The sequence below is a fragment of the Sprattus sprattus genome (assembly GCF_963457725.1).
Source record: "Sprattus sprattus genome assembly, chromosome: 13".
Lineage (NCBI taxonomy): Eukaryota > Metazoa > Chordata > Actinopteri > Clupeiformes > Clupeidae > Sprattus > Sprattus sprattus.
Window position 1 is genome coordinate 3,000,802 of NC_137911.1, and position 23,814 is coordinate 3,024,615.

Below are 23,814 nucleotides of genomic sequence, written 5' to 3' on the forward strand. Positions count from 1 at the left end.
TGTCTTACAGTTGAAGATGAGCCCCATTGGAAGAGGATGCCATGTGCCCAAAGAAAGATTATGAAAATCTGAGGCACATGTATGAACAGATTCAGGTTGAATATGTGAGCCTGCACCAAGAGTTTGGTGAAATCCAAAATGAAAACAAGAAGCTAATAGAAGAGCTTACCACTCAATCAGAAATAACAGTGTACAGTTTCTTTTTCTCACAGGAATAACTACTATAATCTTTGACTGGTTATTGAAAAAACTAAAAGGCAATGTAGAAAAGTTTACTGAAATACGTACCCTGGGAGATCACCTACTGATTGTGCTTATGAAACTTAGATTGGGTCTCACTAACACTGACATAGCATTTAGGTTTAAAGTATCGAACAGCACAATATCATGCATTTTGAGAACCTGGTTACCTTCTATGGCTAAAGTGTTGAAACCACTTATAAAATGGCCAAGTCAGACTGCTGTTTTAAAGAACATGCCCAAAAGTGCACAGAGATTTTTATAGACAGACCTAGTAACTTGACTGCCCAGGCCCAGACATGGTCTACATATAAACACCACAATACAGTAAAGTATTTAGTTGGCATTACACCCGCCGGGGCCATATCCTTTCTATCCCCAGGTTCGGGTGGCCGGGTGTCAGACAAGCAGATTACCAATCAATGGGATTTTTAGATCTTTTGGAGCCTACAGATGACATTTTAGCTGATAGGGGCTTTTTAATTAGAGAAGAGCTTGCCGCGTATGGTGCCACCCTGCTTATTCCAAATTTCACCGAAGGAAAAGGACAACTACCAGCTAATGAGGTTGACACATCAAGACAACTTTCACTTGTAAGAATTCACATAGAAAGAGTTATTGGCCGGTGGAAGAATTTTAAAATCTTACAATCGGTCATTCCAGTGTCACAAGTTGACCTCCTAGATGATATAGTGAATGTGTGTGGTGCCCTCACAAATCTCTGCAAGTCTGTTGTTTCCAAATGATATAAAATGAACTGTGTTTGCTGATAAATGTAATCCACAAATGATATTCAGACAAATAAATGACTATGTACTATACTTTCTTTATTAAATTAAAACTATTTGAACCTTGTCTTAAGCTCATGCTTTTTTTACCTCTTTCACTGCTTTCTTTAAATTTGCACACAGCCGTAGTGGAAGTGGCTGTCACATTGGACACAGTGAATCATTTTACCATAGTCTGGCTTTTCACACTGTATGCAGGCTTGTGTTGTTTTACATGCTCCTGATGTACAAGATGCCCTCCCTGTCCTCGCCATCCTAACATAGAGCTCAATCTTTAACAGCACTGCTGCAACAAGACCCTATAGCCTGCAATGTCAGATAAAAAAAAATGGTATAAGACAAAAACGAGTATACTAAATGTGGCTATCATAACAAATATAAGTTGTATTGTAGCATAAATAAGAGTTACAACGCTTTTTTTTTGTAAGATGCCAAATAGCCTGGAAAATGTTTGAAACCTCAAGAATAGGTTTGGGCTTGGACGTACAGGAGACTTAAAAGAGTGTAAATATTAGCTCATTCGCTAACATTACAGTTAACCGTGGTTGCAATGGTTATGTAGTTCCTACACGTAAACCTTGACGATGAAACGTTTATGATAAGGTCGACTTACTCTGCCATGCATGTGCAATTTAACGTGAAGCGGTAGCGTTGGTGGGTTTGTTGGTAAAAACACATGGTTTATACATTATTGTCTTTGTTCCTTGTCATTGGCTTGGTAGCACCTCAGATTTTAGGACGCAGAAATCATCATTGAGGTCGCAGTACTTAATATCCTGGAGTGGACATGCCCGCAGACAACGTAGTTATAGGCATCGAGTGACTTGAATGATCGTAATGTATCTTTTGTGTAAACACTGGGTTTTTCTATTAAGTATGTATAAATATCTGTCCATTTTGATGGGTCAACTATCCAATCCGTGATCGAATATGGATCGGGAAGTTGGATTCCATAACTTAATGTCAATTTATTAACGTAACTTCCGAGATCATTAGGATAAAGCGAACGCAGGTATGAACTTAAGCCATTTCTTTTGCCCCCAGAATGCGTGCGCAACCTAGAACGCTGAGCATTGTTTACCAACGGCGAAAGGGTCTATAGGAAAGGTATCCTTAAATGACTTCCTTTGTGATCTGGCGCTTTATAGAAAATAAAATGTAGCAATGTTAACTTGACCTTCCAGGGGGGGCGGGGGGGCGCCCCCCTTATACTATGGTAGGGGAAACACTGCTCGTTATACATAAAGAATAAAGAAAAAATATTTAAGATGTATTTGACTGTTATTTCTTGATGCTTGAAACTGCCTTTTTGTCTTTGAACCAACTGCTGCTTGCTATTTAAATGTAGTGGGAACCCTTTTTGACTTGTCTTCATGAGCCATGCTCTGTTTGTTTCTGAGACAATTAGGCAACCAAAACTCTGTTGCATTCTCAGCTGTGAGTTTGAGTATGGCCCATATTGTATTTAAGTGTGGCCCATTCCATTTTTTTATTAATTTGGTGAAGCTTTGATGTTTTGTCAGAAACTCCATGCTGGTCACAGAACATGAAACCTCAATTGTTTGGTCATGTCTGCTATCTCTTCTGTCTTTAGGCTGCTAAATCTGGTCGAAGAGCACGTCTTGCAGTCGACTCCTCAGACGAACAGCGACCTAGGAAGACGTCTTTTACTTCACCTGGAGAGGTGTGTTTACAGATGTTTCATGTATTGTTAGCAGTGTTGGGCACGTTACTTTGAAAAAGTAATTAGTTATAGTTACTAGTACTTATCCCAAAAAGTAACTCAGTTAACTAAGTTAACTAACTGAGTTACTCCACTATAAAAGTAACTAGTTACCAGTAAAAGTAACTATTGCGTTACTTTTGCGTTTCTCGCCCCCGTAACCCTCACCACCCGTCCCCCATCTTCTCGGTGTGTGTTTCAAAAGCCAGATGAATAGAGTGCACAACAACAAAGACAAGTACCTGCACAGAGTTTTGCATTTATTGCAACTCAACGTAAATTACATCGGATGAACATGCACTTTTCAAAATATTTTTTAAAAGAGAAATACACAATCTAAACAGAGGCTTTAAACTGAAGTGAAAATGTATATGGATTTCTTAAATCCAACTTAAAGTGCATGAATGCATCTGTTCAATTTGCATTTACGTGTGCAATCATTTATCCACCCAGCCAACCCAGTTGTCTCACCAACAGCAAAGACAGTCAACTGCACAAATTTTCACTTCATGCAACTCTAACTCAACAGAACTAGTACACAACGGATGGACAAAAAATGCTCCGATTTGTTTCTTAAAGAAAGTAAATTGCTTACAGGAGTGCAAATTGAACTGGAATTGTTCATGGGTTTGTTAAATCCAACTCTAAACATGCATTCCTCTCTCCATCCATCAACCCAGCCCAGTCATGTCAACATTTTAGCCCTTAAACCAGTGGTTGTATCGCAAGAGAAGCAGCTACTCAAACTTGAGGTCAGAGAGCCTGTTCCTTTTTGGTGTGAAGACCAGCTTCCCCAGGCTAAACAGTCTCTCTACCGGAGCACTGGATGGAGTGGCAGCATTATACTTCAGAGAAATTATCTTTATAAGAGGAAATCCATGAAGTGAGTCAATCCCTTGGGCTCCTGATTTCAAATAATCTGCCACTTGACTTTCCGCAGTAGCAGAAGTGTCGTCCTCATCATCAAAGGAGAAGAATGCATCCTCAACAGTTGAGCTGGTGCATGTGGGTGTGGTGGTGCTTGTACCTTTATGCTGGTCTTCACTTCCTTACACTTGCACGACACTTGCACGACGCTGTCCAGCACCTCTGCAAATCTTGTTTTTATTGCCTGAAATGACATAAAGCAAAGAACACATTACTGACAGTCTACAAATGCAAACTCTCTCTCTCTCTCTCTCTCTCTCTGTCTCTCTCTCTCTCACTCACACACTCTCACACACACACACACACACACACACACACACACACACACACACACACACACACACACACTGTGTACATGAGTACAATATATAATACATTATACACAAGTATACACATTTATTATAATTATACACATCTATACAATTATACACATTATACACAATTTTCACAATTAGACAGAAATGTAATTCTTACCTCCACAATTGCCTCTGGAAGGTCCACAAGTATTTGAAGCCCACTCTTCAGCTCAAGGGTTTTCATCATCAAGGTCCCCAGGGTAGGTAGCAGTGTGCCGAGGTAGCAGTTGTCCTCTCCTTGGAGGATATCTAGGGCGACTGTCAGTGGCTTCATTGCAATGCAATAGTCCTTAAGGAGTTGATGCTCTTTTTCTGTGGTTGCTTTCGAGCCAAACTTGGATGAGATGGTATTAAGGTCCACTATGGGAATCTCGCATCATAGAAAGAATTCCATCTGGTACTGCAAGGCACTATCAGCTTCTTTGCAACCACATCCTCTACTGTCTCTGCGGCCACTGTGGAACGGCTGTCCTTATTCCAGAAGGCTGTGCATTTTGCAGTTGCACTTCTGTAAACTGCCTTCTCTGGTCTGGAGAGAATCCACTTTTCTATGTCAGAACGGGACACAAGGTTCAGTGTATGTGATGCACACCTGTAGTGTGGTGGTAAATTAATCACATCATCTTCAACACGGGCTGGCAAAGGCAAAGGCAAATTTATTTATATAGCACATTTCGTACATTAAATGCAATTCAATGTGCTTTACAGAAATAAACATAGAATTTAAATTGAAACACAGTCAAAGAAACTTAAATAAAAATAAAAAACACAATGAAAATTGAAAGAAAATAAATAAATAAATAAAATATTAATATCAATAAATTGCAGGCTTTTGTTGACATAAATGGCAAGACATCATTTATGTCAACAAAAGTAACCTCGTCATCTTCCTCATCCACATCATCCTCCTCAACTGACTGATATCTCTTAAATGCCTTAACGAAATTTGAGCCATTGTCAGTGACAGTTGCCGTTATTTTGTGCGAAATGCCATAAGACGAGTGGATGTTGTCAAGTTCTGTGGCAATGCTCTCGTGTGTATGACGGCCCTTGAACCGTCGGCATGCCAGGGCAGCTTTTCTTTGCATGTTTGCTGGATGCATCCAGTGTGCAGTTACGCCTAGGTAGCTTTTGGTATGTGCTGTCCATATATCTGCAGTAGTAGCCAAGTATTCCAGTTGCTCGAATTCATTTTTTAGCTCAGCATTCATGTTAGCATATTCGATATCAATGTATTTCGAAAACGTCTTTCTACAGGGCGGACCGACGCCTACTTCATCTTGGGATTTTGCCTATCAACGCCCTGAAGGAGTCAGACTCCACTGTTGATATCGGAAGCATGTTTTCCACAACGTATCTCCCTATCAAGCCATAGAGCTCTGTCTGAGATATTTTCTGGGGAGCAGAGGCACTGAAGTCCAGCTTTTGTTGTTTGCTCGGGGAGGGTCCTTCCTTGTTAGCGGGTCCTTTGTCAACACTCGCCCCCCCTACTAGAACCACCTGTTTCTTGGGCCACTAATTTGGTTGAAGCGTGAGCCGTCGACAGGTGCTTAATTAAATTGGAGTTGCTAATACAAGACGTGGACAAATGTTTCGTTCCGCAACATAATGTGCACTCGACGTGCACATTTTTACCCTTGACTTCGATGAGTTTGAAATAATGCCGGTATTTCCATCTGGAAAAGGCTATTTTGCGGCTGGAGTCCTCCTCACTCTCCATCTCTCTCTGTGTGCCGTACGTAAACACCCGTCACTATGCATGCAGAAACACCCACCTACCCAACTTCTCTGATTGGCTGATGTATAGTGAGATTACCAATCTCATCCTCCCCTCTCTCATGACAAGGCGCGCACGAGTCCTATCATGAACTCAAAAAAGGTAAAATTAAAGTACAATTTTGCGACCTGAGTAACGTGCAGTAACGGGGTGTCGGCAATGGTCACTGCGTTATAGTTACAGTCAAAGTAATTAGTTAGATTACTCGTTACTGAAAAAAGAAACAGCGTTAGTTACGTTGGTCAACGCCGTTACTCCCATCACTGATTCAGGGTAGGAAATTTACGTATTTTTTAGGGGGCAATTTTTGCCCCCACTGACTGAAATCCGGGGGCATTTTTTTAAAATTGGGGGCACTTTTTGAGAAGTTGTGAAATAACATTTAACCTTTGTTCAAAATAATAAAATATTCATTAAGGCTTACAGTATATGAGTATTTGCCATCAACTGGCAATAAAAAGACTATTAGGCATCAGTCTACAGATTCAAAGTGTCAAAACAAAATCTAAAAGAAAAAAAAGATCTTCAAGCCATTGTTTTCCTTTGTTGATTGATAGTAAGAAGCTGAAAAATTGCATCCAGAAAGACTTTAGGCAGCTCTGTTGGTCGCAATGTAGAGTAGGGAAGGAGCAACGACAAAGCCACATTTCATTAAAATGACATGAACCACCATAGTCACATATCCATAGCTGAAATGATCGCTAACATTTAAGCAAATATCTCTATCTCTTTTTTGAACAAAAAACTAACAGAAAACATAAATCAGACAATCATTTTCAATTTTATTCTTATTTCTTTGTGGTTATTTATTGGTATTATAATTTGTTTTAAACAACTCTTAACAATTAGAACTTTTTCCTTTCTCATAACTTATTATATTTATTGATTTCTTTGTTGCCCTATAATCATGTTGTACCTACTTAGAACAGGAAATACGGAACGACATACAAAAACAAAACACATTAAAAAGGCTATATACATACATTAATTAAATTAAATTTACAAACAAAAAGCTCAGCAGAGCTGAGGGGAAAATGTAATTTCAGAAAATAAAAAGTACATATTAAGTTATATGTACAGTATAGAAAACAAACGTGTATACAAACATGAGTGGCTTAATTGTCAAATTGCACCAGTTAATTGTCGTCATCCTCGTCTGTGTTACTGTCAGCCATTGAAGAAGTTCCTGGTCTGACCTGCTGCCTTTTCCCGTAGGGTTTTATGTTTGGCCGCCTTGCTCTCTCCCCACTGCGGAACCATTTGTTGACAGCAGATTCTGCACATGCTGCAGCATTTGCATCATCTTCTTCTGGTCCCTCCAGTGAGATCAGCATAAGGTCTTCCACTGTGGCTGTGTTTAGATTTATCCGCCAGTCAGTTTTTACCCTATTCAGAAGTGAAAACGCCCTCTCTACCTTAGAGGTGGACATCGGCATTACTTGTATGACTTCAACTATGTGGAGTATGTTGGGGAACTCCTCAGACCACACCCTTAGGATATGTGCCCATAGTTCCTCCCACTTGAGACCTCTGTAATGCCTGTTTAAGACCTTCTTCAGACGGGTCCACTCTGCCATAACGCTATCTACGTCACAGCCGTTTTTCACCAGTATCTCTTTAAAATACTCTAGGAGCAGCAAGACCTCCTCGTTACCATACTCGGTAAGATCTTCAGGCCAGTGTTTAGGATCCAATTTACACATGGCCATGAGGATTGGCTCTGTTGGAAACCTCTCGTCAAGGCAGGCCACAATGGCATGGATCAGTGGCTCTCTGGAACGCTTAATTCTTTCCTCAGCATCTGCACAAGTGTCAAAGTTCTACACCTCTGTAGCTACCACACCTACACTCCACCTTCACTGCTCTCAGCTTTGGGCCATCACCTTTCGCCATGTCTTTCAGCACCTCTTTCGAAGTTTCAATAGCCTGCACAGCTGTGGGAAGAGAGATGCTGTCCTTTTGGAATTGGAGAGATAGATGGGATAACTCACCCAAAACATCAATGTAAAGACCAGTATGGAGGAGGAATTCACTGGACCTAACCTTCTTGAGCCATCCTCTCACTCTTGCAGCGTCTGCTTTCTTAATATCAGGTCGCTGATCACTTCCCACCTCACTTAGATGAGTGATGACCGCAGGGATGTTTGTCTCGAGAGCTTTAAGGGCTCTCCTGCGGTGATCAACCCATCTGGTCCCATCTACTCTAGTGGGTGTCAGGACAGACTCGTCTAGCAGTTCAGCCAGCTGGTCCAGCTCCCGTCGTCTTTTCCCTGACCCTCGATAGAATGAAGTATAGAAAGACAGGAACCCATCAATCTGAAAAATGAAAAGTCCCACAATGTTAATACTGTTTGCTTTAGGGTCCAGCAATGTTAATACATTTTATAATAGGTTTTTTATAGCAAATGTAAAAATATCACACAAACCTCTTGATTGAAGTAAGTTCCCTGGAAGGCATTCTTGCAGGCTAGCTCTAATCGATGAGCTAAACAATGAATGCCCATTAGCCATGGCATGTCATTCTTTAGCTTTGTGTAGATGCCCTGCCTGCATCCAAAGTTAACGCTGGCTCCATCTGCTCCGAATCCAACAAGATGATCGGTCCAGTTAGGGATACCCTTGGAGATTAGCAGTGACCGGATGCAATGCAGGATGCCGTCAGCTGTGCTGCTCTCAGTGTCCTCAATTCTATTAGGATGATAAAAACACACAGTGAAAAAAAATGTAACAAAACACAAGTGAGCCACTTCAGAGAAATCCTTGTACTGTATGTAGTAACTACCATTTAGATTAATTGATAAACAATAAACTTAAGCAATAGATAATTGATAATTGATGAGAGATAAGAGATCATAGATAATTACCCTAGAAATGCCATGCGAGGGACACCTTTATGCAGGAATTTCACATAAAGGACCTCCTTCTCCGCTGTTGACCTGTCTGTGCTCCCATCAACAAGGACACTGATGTATCTGGAAGCCAATACTTGATTGCTAACCTCAAGCTGTATTTGTTCAGCGAGGTACTGGGTAAAAACCCTTGCTTGTTTGGGGTTATTGTAGGCATCTCCCAAATCAACTCCATGCCTCTTCTCCAGATTGACAAGCGATGGATAATAAGCAAATGGCTTCTCATGTTTGGCAATATGGTACGCAATTTCAAAGAGCTTGACCATTTTGCAGAATGCTGTCTTCTGCATCTGATTGACAGCCTCCACAATTGGCTCTCTGTTGGTGAGCTGATTACGCCATGCTTCTGTAAAAACCAAAAATAGTATGTTACATGTGATAAGGGACTTAATCTAAACATTTAAACCTTGAAACCCCCCAGTCAACTGCAGTCTCAACTAATTGTATTTATGCAAATAGAGGATTGGGGAAAAAAAATCACTCACTGACTGCACTCTGTCAGACGTTAGCTAGCTTATTGGGGTAGCCCATTCAATTCAACAGAACTTTTTGGAACACTCTGAAGAGCTTATAACGCTAGCTAAATAACGTTAACTAGCTAAAGCTATTAAATAATTTCAAAATAAGTAATACGAGTTATCACTTACCATAGGCGATGACGTGTTGCTTGGTCGCCTGATGACGGAAGGCCACGTATTTCTTTGTATTCTCACACCCCTTTATAAAGTCAGCAGAAGCCTGTGCTGGATTAACTTTGACAGGTCGTTGTCCAAAAGTTCGACAAGCCTTGCAAAACATTTTAACCTTTTTGTCATCGTTGTCTTTCTCCACCCAAAGCCAATCAAGTTTCCATTTTTCAATGGTTGATGGGTGTGCACATTTATTCATCTTTTGAACTTGAGATATTGACGGAGACTGTTTTTGTTGGTCCTCATCATTTATCCTCACACTCGCGGCAGGTCTTATCAAGAAACGCTCCATTTTGTAATTGTAACAAATCACGGAAGTGTGGAATATTTGTTATGGTTTATTCACTTAACACTAGACACAACACAATACAAAATGGCACAGGCTTTATGCTCTGGCACACATAATCAGGAACAGGTTGCATCCCCGCGACACCCCTGGTCGAACTCAGTCCCCATAAAACGATGACATGCCATCTAGAACAGTTAAGGAACATTTGGATGAAACACAGTTGGGCGCTAGCGCACCACAAACAGAACATTATGCGCCCGCCGCACGGCATTATCGGAGCGACTATGCTGGCAAGCTACATAATGCAGTTTGTTAAGAACGTTCGGTTCTTCACGCAACAATCAGTTAAGGCGAAAATCTAAAACATTCTATGGCAACTGGACCGGGTCATATAAGCTACGATGTTTTTGTGACAATTTCATTAAATCATAATTTTTATTAGAGAAAATTATGGGGGCATTTTTTGCCCCTCTCCTTGTGATTTCAGGGGCAAAATGGTATTTCTTAGGGGCAGTTTTGCCCTTTGCCCTCGCTAATTTCCGACACTGCACTGATTGTAAGAGGTGTCTATTTACTCCAAATAAGTACATTTTTATGTTAATAAGGTATAGCATGGTATACATATATATCATTTAGCTTCTCTTCATCTCATCAATATCAGATGTTATTTTGAACCCATGATTTTCAGATCTCTGTAGGTCTTTATTGGTGCATCTATTGCCAGCCCTGTGATGGCGCTTGCCACTCCAGTCCCCAATCACCCATACACCTAAAGAATCATGCTAAATATCATTGGGAACAGTGGAGACTTAATGCAACCAACATCAAAACCGATTTGACAAATGGAAATGTTCAGAGATTCGTGTTGAGTCGATACGAGCACCAATTAATCTTAAGCGTGTAGCGCAGCGGGCATTATACAGAATACAATTCTTAGAACTTTCTCCCACTTTTTGTGTTGGCGTTGCAAGCTATTTTTAACCATGACAGTCGCGGTAGTCGGGAGCTATACTCCGCAATGTCACTCACAAGTGTCGGGGCATCAGACACAATTTAGTCGCCAGTCCAAAAATATACACGCCATTGGCGCTTGGCGGGTGCTAATTTCGAGCCCTGTGTGCAACCTACATTTGAACATCTATGCAAGTTTTGCATTGCTTACATCCTTTAGTTGCTGCTTTTGCAGAGCAAGTTGAGTGATATAGATTAAAAGTGTACTGGATTTGTGTTTGCATCAAGTTGAACCTATAAAAGTCGGTCAAATGGAGTGGATTCAATACCATGATGTGAAACTGGTGAGGACGCATAAAAACATAAGTGCCATAACTATTTCAGCCTATTGAATAGCCAGTTAATCAGAAACAGTGGCGGCAGGGGGGGGGGGGCGCAGTTGGGCGGCGCGGTTTAAATAGCACTCCACAATGAGAAGAAACAGGTTTTGAGTAGAACATTCTGTAAAGGACTGTATATATCTGCTTTCACTACATGACACTGCATGAGATGGTACATATGGGTGTGGTCTGCAATGGGAATAGGGACCAATCAGCACTGCACTGGATAACATCAACATGAATGATTGTTACACTATAACAATTACACATAACCAATACACATATCATAGTGGACATTACACTAAGTAGCATAGATCTCATTCGTATTATATTTATGTCTGTATGAACAGTATGAACTCGTCCTTATTATTACATAAGTCAATAGAAGAGAACTTATAAGAGAACATGCTAATGGATACTATTATGCTATAATTATGCTATTCGAAAATCGCTGCTAATAGCAATGTAAAGCCCACTTCAAACATTATAACTTCATGAAACACACTTTCTTTTATCAGGTACGCACACAATGCCTCACATACGTATTGAAACAATGATGATAGGAAAACTAGGCTACTAAAAGTATGTTTAACAACTTAACTATTACTGCCACTGAATTGGCTACGAATGAAATGTATCGATATTAGGGATGGGCATTCGATTAAATTGTCTTAATCGATCGTCGGGAGAATTAACGATCGATTTTCGATTAATCATTAAAAAAAATATATCAAAAATGCACTATTTAAAGGCTATATTAAAATGCAGTGAAAAAAGATAAAACACAGCGTGTTCCTCAATGAGATCTTTATTACAAGATTGACAACTCTTGTGGCAGTTAAACCGGATCCGTTTAATGGTTACACTTGAAAAAATATGCGCTGCTGTTCTCTTAAGCAGCGGCGCCGACAGCAAGAAGCCGGTGCTCATAAACACAACTTACTCGGTTAGCCTACCTAACAAAGAATTAGGCTAATTAACAAAGCTCCATTAAAACAACCAGTAACAGTATTATCGACCATTATCTAAGCCATTCAATTCACCGGTAAAGAGAATATTAATAGTTAAGCCCTAAACCTACAAGTCCAGGTGCTTAGAATAACAGCTGATAGTAAACGTCAACTTTAAAGATGATTCTTGAGCAGTGCCAATTTCAAGCTATGTCATTCCCCGAGTTTCTAACCAGAAACAATAATCCTGGAAGGTATTGAAAACTAGTAACTAACTGTTAAAGCACACATTTTTAAAACAACCAGTTAGCTAGCTTGGCTACCTTTTGGAATCCTTCAAGCCAAGTTCGCCAGCAATCCTAGGTTAGGTAGGGATGCTAACTTAGCCACGGTAAGCTAAGTGATGGAGGCTGGATGGCAAGCTACTTCCAACAGTGCTGATTAATATGGTAGGTTCCAAATGTTTAAAACTTTACTTAGTTGTGTACTGTTACTAACCATGGTCGGATGTGCGTTGTTCAAGTGGTACATCATTTGAGTTGTGGCCGAGTTGTACTTATACACAGCTTCGCAGTGTTGTCAATGAACTAAGTCATTTTTTTTTATCAAAATGGTCCCACGCTACACGCCGTGACCTCTTCATGTTTACTTTTGAAAGACACGGAAACTTGCAGGTAACTGAGTAGGCCTGTGGCTATTTTTCAAACATTGCCCTTGTTTGGTTACATTTTAATTGCTGCCACATAGCGAAATCCATTGCATTCCTTCAAGACTCACACTACGCAACAGAACGTGCATTAGTTTTATCGATGAAAAAATAATGTCATCGACGAAATTCTTAATGATCAATTAATCGATCGTCGATTAATTATGCCCATCCCTAATCGATATATAATCTTGACTGAGGGAGCTACACACGTTACGCCATTATTAACGGAGTCTTTCTTACAATATAACAAAACAAACGAAGCTTTATTTCAAGAACACACAGTGCTCAACACTATCCAATAACAACTATCAACTGTAACTTGACTGTGTAACTTGAAAACGCATTACTCACTGAACAGCTCCGGTTAGCATACAGGCTGGAGGAGTAACTCTCAGCTGACTGAGATTCTCCATATGTGATATTTATATGGGATGAGGGAATGACAAAAGGTCTCTGATTCGAGCAGTCCCGTCGCGTTTATATAAGAAACCCTGTCATTGCCTTGGGCAATGTCTCCACCCTCAGTTTGTAAGTCACTGATTAGTCAGTTATCAAATGCACCATAGGTACCAGTTTTGTTATCAGTAAAGGTTCAGAAAATGAAAAGAAGGATACAGAGATTTGTGCGTGTGTGTGTGTGTGTGAATGTGCGTGTGAATGAGACTGCGACTGAACATAATTTTTATGAGAAAAATGCTAAATTTGAAGAAAGAAAAAATGAGACACTGATTTAACAGATATCATATGCAATTGTAATTTTTTTTGGAGGAGTAACTCTCTGCTGACTGAGATTCTCCAGTAGATATGTGATATTTATATGGGATGAGGGAATGACAAAAGGTCTCTGATTCGAGCAGTCCCGTCGCGTTTATATAAGAAAAAATGAGACACTGATTTAACAGATATCATATGCAATTGTAATTTTTTTTTGGTTCCTGAAAAAAAAAAATGGTACGGTCTCCCGCACACATTTAACGCGTTAAAACAGTACATTTCTTATTTTAATTATTTATTTTATAATGTTTTTTTTTTCATCTCAAAATTGTAGGAGGGGCGGTGCCCTAGCGCCCTGTATTGACCGCGGCACCGCCACTGATCAGAAATCATGAATCTTGGCTGATTAGTAGCATGACAAGGTATAAAATCAGCAAGCAGTTGGGTTAAAAGTGTAGATTGTGCAGGTCATTTAATGTAACAGCATTGCAACGAGGAAAAACAATGGCATTTTGAGTTTCAGTTAGATCCAATTCATGATTATTTTTTATAAATATTGTGGTGACTAGCTTTGATAGTGGCCAGTGCTGTGCTGTTGATTACCCAACAGATAGGCTAGGTGGATAGCCTTGTTGACACCTTTACTGCTCACTTTAGCACTTGAGCAACAGACTGAAAAAGACCTCAAAATAGGGGCCTTAGTCTTTATTTTTCCTTGTATAAAAGAACATTTTATTGCCTGTGTATGAAATGAGCTATTGAAATAACTTTGCTGTTGTGTGTATGTTAAAGTAACACTATGGAGTTGCTGGAGCCGCCAGGAAGGGGGCTACTTTCTGCTGGAGTATTCAGTAACTTATCTGCTGTCTTGCTTTGTCTTATGTTGCACTTGCTTGATGTTTGACTGTGTTAAGAAAGTTGTTGACTCGCTAGTTTGTCATAAACAAAGTAAGCAAATGTCAAACAGTTTCGCTAAGTTTAACCCTTAGCAAGACATCTCGTTAGTGATGTTAGCAATAGGGCTGAACGATTAATTGCATTTGCGGTTTAATCGCGATATGATGAGACGCGATTTTCAAACCGCAACTTAAATAAAAAACACGATTTTTTTTTTTAGATGGAACATTTTGCACACAGTGATTAAAGCAGCATAACGGATCACTTGCTAATCACTAACGATATGCTAGTGGCTCAAACTAGCGAAATCTCTTTAAATGTGCTTACTTTGACACTTTGACCAACTTCTTAGTCAACAACTGTCCTAACACAGTCAAACATCAAGCAAGTGCAACACAAGACGGCAAATAAGCTACTTGCTAGTTCGGCAGACAGTAAAAACCAGACGGGCTTCAGGCACACCTACATAACGCAGTCATTTGCCTACGGACCCTGGTATGGCAATGGCACAGAGGCGATTCTCCATATTAAAAGTCATTGTAGCGCCCCAATTTTCAAAGCTGTTATTTTAAGGTAAAACTGCTTATCCTAACCCTAACCCTGAAGTACAATTACTGCATAAAGCCAATTTAAAAAGTGCATGCCTTGTGTTTGTACTTGACTTTGTTTAAATAACTTAAATGCACAGTGGCAAAGCCACCGATTTGTTTCTGTAATGAGCAGTTAAATACAAATAAATAATAAAATGTGGGAAAGAATATTTCACACTAAATATATCTAATATTGTGTCATATTTAAATCATTCAGTACGTTTTGTTGGAGAAAAAAAGAGAACATTTAAAAAAATCGCATATCGAATCGCAATCGCAATATTTTGGGGAAAAATCGCAATTAGATTATTTTCCCAAATCGTTCAGCCCTAGTTAGCAAGCTTGTTATAACACGCTTGGACATTGATGCTAGTAATAAGTGCTCCTGCGTTGGCTCCTTTGTAATGTTATTGTGATAGCTACATTGGCTAGTTTGCCAACAACTTTCCTAACACAGTCAAACATCAAGCAAATGCAAGACAGCAAACAGTTACTGAAAAGTCCAGCAGAAAGTAGCGCCCAACCTGGCGGCTCCAGAAACTCCATAGTGTTATTTTAACACAGTTGTTTATTTGTTTTGTGATTCACCTCTCCTCAGGGACCTCCTCCTAAACCCCTAAGACGTCAAGGAGGGTGGGCAGAAGAGACCAGTGCAACAATCCCATCTAAGTAAGCATATTTGTACTTGTTTACATTACAGCAAATTAACCTATTGCATACTGAGCTTACATTTAGGGCAAAATTCAACATATACATTTATGTTGTTATCGCAAAAATAATTTCCGGTCTGAACTAAGAGAAGTCCTAGTCCTGATGGGGCCAAACTGATGACTGGTTGGAAGCTTCCTAAAGAGCTGTGTTAGGGGTAGCCCCAAAGAGATAGGGGTGTTAGAATGAATATTGGACTGTGTCCTGGTTTGCCGAAGAGAGTGGGGAAAAATACTGGATGACAGAGATTCATTAAACATATTCAGCAGTATAAGTGAAACTTTGTCGAAAAACAACATGTTGAACTCGATAGGAAAGTCATCAGACCCTGAGCCTTGAGGCTATTTGTTGAAGTTCCAGCTCTCTGTTGTATTTTTTCTATTCTTATTGACAGAATTTATAGAACTCATCTAGTTTGGTGGGATGGCACTTTTGGACTATGGTTTTCAAACAGTGCCACAGATTCCCAGTAGGATATGGATCAGGGCTTTCATCCAGCCATTCTCGAACATCGTGGGATGTGTGTGCTCTCTCCATTCTCTTAACCATTCAAGAATATTCACTTTAGTGATTATGAGCAACTCCAGTGTGCTCAGGGAAATTGCCCGGCTGCAAGGTGAGACCTCCCTGAAGCAACCGGTTCTTTTGCAGTAGTATTTATATTCATCCGTTCTCTATTTCAGGGGTTCTCAAACATTTGCAAAGCCCCCCCAAACAATTTTACAGTACTTGAACACCAGAACTCATAGCCAGCAACCTAGCCAATATAACAACTGCCCAACCATAGATCTGGCGTCTTCTGGTGTCACAGAGCCACCCCCCGCCATACTCATGATGATACATGCCACTAGAGACAACAACAGACACACCTTAAGATACACCTCGACAAGATTTCACAAATCTCAGTTTTGCATGCATCTTCACTCCTTTCTTACCCACATAAACATGATAATGGTCATTTACCAGTATAGTCATGGTAATGGTCATATGTATTTACCAACATAGTCATGGTCAGGGCTCGAAATTAACTTTTTGCCTTACCAGCCAACATGGCTGGTAGATGAAAACATTTACCAGCCAATTATATTTTTTTACCAGCCAAAATTAAACTTGCCATTTCAGACCTACTCTGACATTGTTTGATACAAACAATCTTTACCTATGATTTTAATATCATCGCTAATCACTCTCAGAATGGATTTAAAGAAATCAACCAATATTGCCCAATTGGCTGGTGACAGCCGCAACACGTGCTGTATCATGCTGTACCTGGGAATCCATAAAGGCCCTCCTTCACGATACGTTAATTATTTAATTAACTTTTGCATGACCTTTTTTTTTAAAGCACATTCAAGAGTTGGCTATTAAAATGTACTTCAGATGAATTAATTTAACCTCATAAGAAGCGCTGCATAAGGTCTACCAGGCATGTGCACAGACATTTTGGGGTTCAGGTGCTAAAAAAAAAAAAAAGGGCACCCATCGCCAAAATTATTTTTGAAATTAAAAAAATATATAATACATAAAAAAAACTTTTATATTAGTAGGGTACCTGATTCTCCCTCATTTGATTGGCTTGTTGATGGCCTGATCCAAGTTAAAAGAGAGCGGCTACTCTGAGCTGCTTGTTGCTGCAGTTCCCTGTCCTTCTGCTTCTTGAGTCTGTCTTTTTTTTGCATTATGCTGCAAATTTTGTGAATGAGATAAATCAAAGTTGTGGATAATAATTTGACTGTTTTCTGAAGGTTAAAGCATAAGCAGCATTACACTAATTATGCTGTTCTCAACCTGTGTTTCCTCTTGGCAGGATTAGACAACTAGCTTACATTTCCCTTATTTTACTCTTTTTCACCCTCTGCAATAACTCATACAAGTTTGATGGTTGTAAAACAGGCAAAACGAAGAGATACATAAATATCACGTTAAACAATGCTGGACAAGTATAGCATGATACCGAGAGCTAGCATAGTTTACCTGCTATTTTCTAGCTGTGAATTCTCGTGACAGTTCTAAACATAAATTCAACATACTTTCGGAATTGTCTAAACGGCAACACAAAATATGCACTTTCAGACAAATAATGTCATTAAACATGACAAACGTCAGTAAACAGCTGGACAATGCTTTGAACTTAAGTTAGTTGTTTGTTTATTTTGTAGGAAACGTCGGACCAGTTATGTTTTCAGACATAATGTTTTCAGCGGCACTAATGCTGTTGTTAATTTATAACAAACAACGTCGGGGGATTGCAAAAACACCGTCATTACCTGTTTGTCTGATGCTGCAGGTCAGTGAAGAAGTAGGCTGCACCGGTATGGCCTGTCGCTCAGCACTAATGTGGGGGATGAGGAGGGAGGGGCGCGGCGGGGGCTTGTGAGCACCGGGAGCATAGGCATAGAATAGTATTCTATGTCTATACCGTGGAGCATGTTGGGGCGAAATTCTCACAAGAACTCAAATAAATGCCCCCTCAGATATCACCTCACATTTGGGGAAATTGATGACAGAGAGACTAATTTGTATTCTAAAAATATTGATGAATGAGAAAAAAAATCGGCCCCAGCAAAAAGGGCACTTGTTCTCAACCAGAGCACAAGGGCTGGTGCTTGAGCACCACTAGGTCTATCTGTGCACGTGCCTGAGGTCTACTAAAAAAAATAAAATAAAGCTAAATTAAGCTTTTAAATGACACCTATATGATAGATAAATATTGTCCAACTAACACTACAGCATAGATATTCAAAAGCTTATTATACTATAGTCTTACTGATTTGACAAAAAACCGCATTGAAAAAACAGAGGGAAGGCAAACAGTACCTCTGCTTCACTGAAGGGGGCGTGCGAGAGCCCACTGGTCGGCGATAAGCTTATTCAGCCATTGCTCTTCTACTACGATTACACTACCACCGTCAACGTATTTCAGCCACTGCCGTGGCTCCCCATTATTCGCAATGAGCCACCTACTGCAACATGCTCTTGGTGTAGCTGTAGCTGCTGTTGTGGCTGTTGTTTCTTCCTCCCTAGATGTTCTCTGCACCTTTGATTGAGGTGATGCAACGGCAATGAATTGGCACATTATTTTAGCTTTCGTTTAAAGGGATAGTTCGGGATTTTTGACATGAATCTGTATGGCATCCCCATCACCAGTGTCATGCAATCATGCTGAATTACCCCCGGCAGCGTCCTGTGAGCAGAGTTCTCGTCCAGTTTTGGTCAAGCCGAAAGTAGTCCGGCAGGTTTGCTAGACCCAGCAAAATAAAACGTTTCTCTTCCCAAAACATTATGTGTTCAAAAGAGTGATATATTTGCATCCCAAAAACATGGTAGTGGAAAAAGTCACACCTTGTTATCACTTGGCCCTATTTTCAGTACGCGCGATACCGCAACCTCACAGCTAGGGCCTACCTGTTTGATTCGCGAAAGTTGATTCGCGAAAGTTTGATTCGCCAAAGTTGCATGAGAGAAACGTCCGTCACAGGAAAACGATGAAAACTGAGACAACATTTGATAAAATTGACATAAAGCTGAGTTTAAAAAAATGGTGAAGGCTTGCGACTATCCAGGTTGTGGCAACAAAGATGATGGTGAATCGACTCTCAGTTTTCATCGTTTTCCTGTGACGGACGTTTCTCTCAGGCAACTTTGGCGAATCAAACTTTCGCGAATCAACTTTCGCGAATCATTTTGCTGGGTCTAGCAAACCTGCCGGACTACTTTCGGCTTGACCAAAACTGGACGAGAACTCTGCTCACAGGACGCTGCCGGGGGTAAGTCAGCGTGATTGCATGACACTGGTGATGGGGATGCCATACAGATTCATGTCAAAAATCCCGAACTATCCCTTTAACTGCGTTAACTTGCGTGTGGTCAACTAAGTCGGTTTCAACTTTTGATTCGCGCTCAAAATATTAGAACTTTATAAGCTCAAAGTATTAGAACTTTGTATTCGCTGGCAAAATATTAGAACATTGTATTCGCGTGCAAATTGTTATTGTTGTATTAAAATTCTAAGAACTTCGTGTTGGCGTTGCAAGTTATTTTTAATCATGACGCAATAGTCTGGAGATTTGCTCCGCAATGTCACTCGCCAAGTGGCGGAGCATCGGAGACAATTTAGTCGCCAGCCCAAAAATCTACACGCCATTGCCGCTTGGCGGGTGCCAATTTCGAGCCCTGGTCATGGTAATGGACATATTTATTTATCCACATAGTCATGGTAATGGTCATATTTATCCACATAGTGTTGGTAATGGTCATATGTATCTTTATTAGACGGCTCTTCAGAATGTTCCAAAAAGTACCGTTGATTTGAATGGGCCATCCCAACGTTCTACCCTACATTATTTCCTGATAACAGACCGCTGCGAAAGGATAATGACCGCTGTCATAGGCAACGGGATTTGAGCTTCTAATTCACCTCTTTCATATCATTCCGCAAGAAGTCCGGTCATTTTAACGTAACAGACTCATTGTAATTTGAAGTCAGCAAGTAATGGGTTGCTACGCAACACCTGAAACTTCAAAGTTCTATTTGCTTGAAGAACTATTTATTTCTTAACGGACTCATGAAACGACAACTAAATCATTAAAAAGAGGTATGTTGGAGGAATGTCTTCTATCGTTTTTGGCAAGTAACTGTATAATAAGCGGGATAATGTATTGTCCGTTGGTCATTATCCCCAAAAAAATCCCTTCTGGAAGAAACAACACCCTCTGCTGTGCGTCAGGGTGTTGTTCGCCCCGTCGGGATTTCTTTTTGGATAATGACCTCAGGACAATACATTATCCCTTACATCTACCCACAAAGTCATGGTAATGGTCATAATTATTTACTCACATAATCATGGTAATGGTCATATTTATCCACATAATCATGGTAATGGTCATATTTATCCACATAGTCATGGTTATGGTCATATTTACCCACATAGTCATGGTAATGGTCATATTTATCCACATAATCATGGTAATGGTCATATTTACCCACTTAGTCATGGTAATGGTCATATTTATCCACATAGTCAAGATAATGAATACACATGGGGACATAAATGAATATACGGATACTGTTTCCAGCTACATCCAACACTGCATTGATGATGTCGTTCCCAAGAAGGCTGTCTGGTCTTTCCCAAATCAGAAGCCCTGGGTTGATGCTGCGGTCCGGGCCAACCTGAGAGCCCGGTCTGCGGCCTTTAACTCCAGGGATCCTGATCAGTACAGGAAAGCCAGATACGACCTTTTGAAGGCCATCAAAACAGCAAAGAGGGCTTACAGAACTAAAGTGGAGTCCAGTTACCATGGCTCTGACCCCAGGCGCATGTGGAGTGGACTAAGAGCCATCACTGACTATAAAGGGGAGAGTTACAGTGAGACCCAGTCTTCTGTCCTACATCCAGACAAGCTGAATGCCTTTTACGCTCGCTTTGAGAGAGACAGTGACCCCCCTGCAGTGGAGTTACCTGAAGGCCTATCCAGTGGTGTGCCTACATTAACTGTAGCTGAGGTGAGGCTCTGCTTCAAAAAGATCAACCCTCGCAAGGCACCGGGCCCAGATGGCATATCAGGTAGGGCCCTCAGGGGTTGCACTGACCAGCTAGCAGGGGTCTTCAGCGACATCTTTAACCCCTCCCTCAGCATGTCTGTACTTCCCACCTGCTTCAAAAGGACCACCATCATCCCTGTGCACAAGAACACCAAGGCCATCTGCATGAATGACTATCGCCCTGTAGCACTGACCTCTGTCATAATGAAGTGCTTCGAGCGGCTAGTTAAATCCTTCATCTGCTCCTCACTGTCTCCCTCCCTGGACCCTATGCAGTTTGCATACCAGTCCAATAGGTCTACTGACGATGCCGTCGCCCTGACTATGCACACCGCCCTCTCCCACCTGGACAAAGGGAATACATACGTAAGAATGCTTTTCATTGACTATAGTTCCGCATTTAACACCATCATCCCCTCCAGACTCGTCTCCAAGCTCATAGACCTGGGACTAAGCACCTCCCTATGTAGGTGGATCTTTGACTTTCTGACGGGGAGGCCACAGGTGGTGAGAATCGGTGACAGCACCTCATCCACAGTAATCACCCATACAGGCACCCCCCAGGGCTGTGTGCTCAGCCCCCTCCTGTTCTCCTTGTTCACGCATGACTGTGCGGCTACGCACAGTTAAAATCTCATCGTGAAGTTTGCTGACGACACAACCATTGTGGGCCTCATCACTGACAATGACGAGGCAGCCTACAGAGAGGAGGTTGATACCCTGACAACATGGTGTCAGGTTAATAACCTCTCTCTTAACATCAGTAAAACTAAAGAGATGATTGTGGATTATAAGAGACGGCAGGAGGAAGAGCATGCGCCCCTATACATCAATAGATCTGTAGTCGGAAAGGTCAGTTGCTTCAGGTTCCTTGGGGTGAACATCAGCAGTGATCTCACCTGGTCTGTTCACGCGAACAAGGTGGTGAAAGCGGCCCGGAAACGCCTTTTCTTTCTCAGGAGGCTGAAGAAGTTTGGTATGGAATCAGTCATCCTCACTAACCTTTACAGGTGTACTATAGAGAGCATCCTGACTGGTTGCATCACAGTGTGGTACGGGAGCTGCACAGCCAAGGACCGTAAGGCCCTACGCAGTGTGGTCAGGTCTGTGGAGATAATCATAGGCAGGGAGCTCCCAGCCCTGCAGGACATCTTCCATACACAATGCATCAGGAAAGCTGGCAGGATCCTTAAAGACTGCTACCATCCATCCTATAAACTTTTTTCCCCTTTGCCATCTTGTAGGCGTTACTGAAGTATTCAATCTCGCACCTGTAGATTGGAGAGCAGTTTCTTTCCAAGGGCCATCAGGCTTTTAAATGGACAGTGATCAGGCTTTTAGCTAGGCATGCGTCCGAGCGTCTTTCGGACGCACTGTTCTAAAATAATAAAACATTGGACGCACTACTTCAAGGCAGACGCCCTACAGACGCCCTGAGTCTATCACAAAAGAAAATAATAACAGATTGAAATGAACAGATAGTTCACGTAGCACTAAACAGACACGTCTAATGCGTGAACATTAACGTTAACGGCAGTGTTGCCAGGTCCGCAGTTTTCCCGCGGGCTACTTTTGAAGTGTTGACGCGGGTTGAATTTTTTTTCCCGCTGGTTCAGGTAAACCTAATCCTAACCTAATTTATACCCAAATCCTACCAATGTGACTTCAGAACAGCACGTAAACACATGGACATGGGACAAGCTGAAATTATTTTAATTCAGTAAATACATAGCCTATTGTAACGTGCCGGCATAGTCGCCCCATAATGCCGTGCGGCGGGCGCATTCTTTCTGTTTGTAATGCACAGAGCTCAACAATGTTCCTTACTGTACTAATTGCATGACGTTGTTCTGTGTTGGGACTGCATTTACACAGGTGTGTGACGGAACACAGTCTGTTCGAGATAACTTGTAACAGGGCATAAACCCCGTGCCATTTTGAAATTGTGTTGCGTTTCGTGTAGAGCAATAAAAAGCCATATTACGCATCCGTGATTTGTAACACTATTTACACATGTATGAACTGTAAGTACATGATTTAAATATAGTGAAGCAACACGATGAGGTGTTTCAGTTGAAATAAGGTATTGCATTAACTACAGTAAATGCATATGAAGTAAAAACAGTACATTCATGTTGTCCAGGCACGACAATAATATGTCAAAACTCCGTCGCGGGGGAGGGGGCAGGTTCCCCGACGAAGTGTCATCTACTGCATCTTTTCCACAAACTCAAATCTGGTCACCCTATATTAGCATATAATACACGTAGCATATAAAAACATAAAAACATAGCTTATAACTGCTAAGTGTCTTGCACAAAATATATGAAAGATTAACTAAATTGAATATGTAATCACTAGTCAAGGAAGACTCTAGGACTAAGATATTCATAAAAAGTAAAACATTTTTTTTAAACTTCTTATTTGGGTCAGCCAAGTCTAACACTATGTGATTATCAACTGACCAGTAGCCCCCTGCATGTATACATACAAGATGTACATGGCAGTTCTGGCTTGAATTTCTTCTGTGTTGGTATGATTTTCAGTTTGTGTGGTACACTGATGTACATCATATGTGACAATTAAGCAACAATACTGCAACAGACACACCAAGAAATATTACCTGAATTCCACAAAATGTGCACCTCCAAATGCAGTAAAATAGCGTTTCA

General features: G+C 40.9%; 1 protein-coding gene across 1 annotated transcript in view; it reads left to right on the forward strand.

Annotated features, from left to right (window-relative positions):
* Positions 1 to 23,814, forward strand: part of ift43 (intraflagellar transport 43 homolog (Chlamydomonas)) — a 73,195-nt gene that overhangs the window by 2,198 nt on the left and 47,183 nt on the right. The window contains exons 2-3 of the mRNA XM_080849741.1: positions 2,623 to 2,712; positions 15,488 to 15,558. Coding sequence (XP_080705867.1) covers positions 2,623 to 2,712; positions 15,488 to 15,558 — 161 coding nt within the window. The remainder of the gene's footprint in view (positions 1 to 2,622; positions 2,713 to 15,487; positions 15,559 to 23,814) is intronic.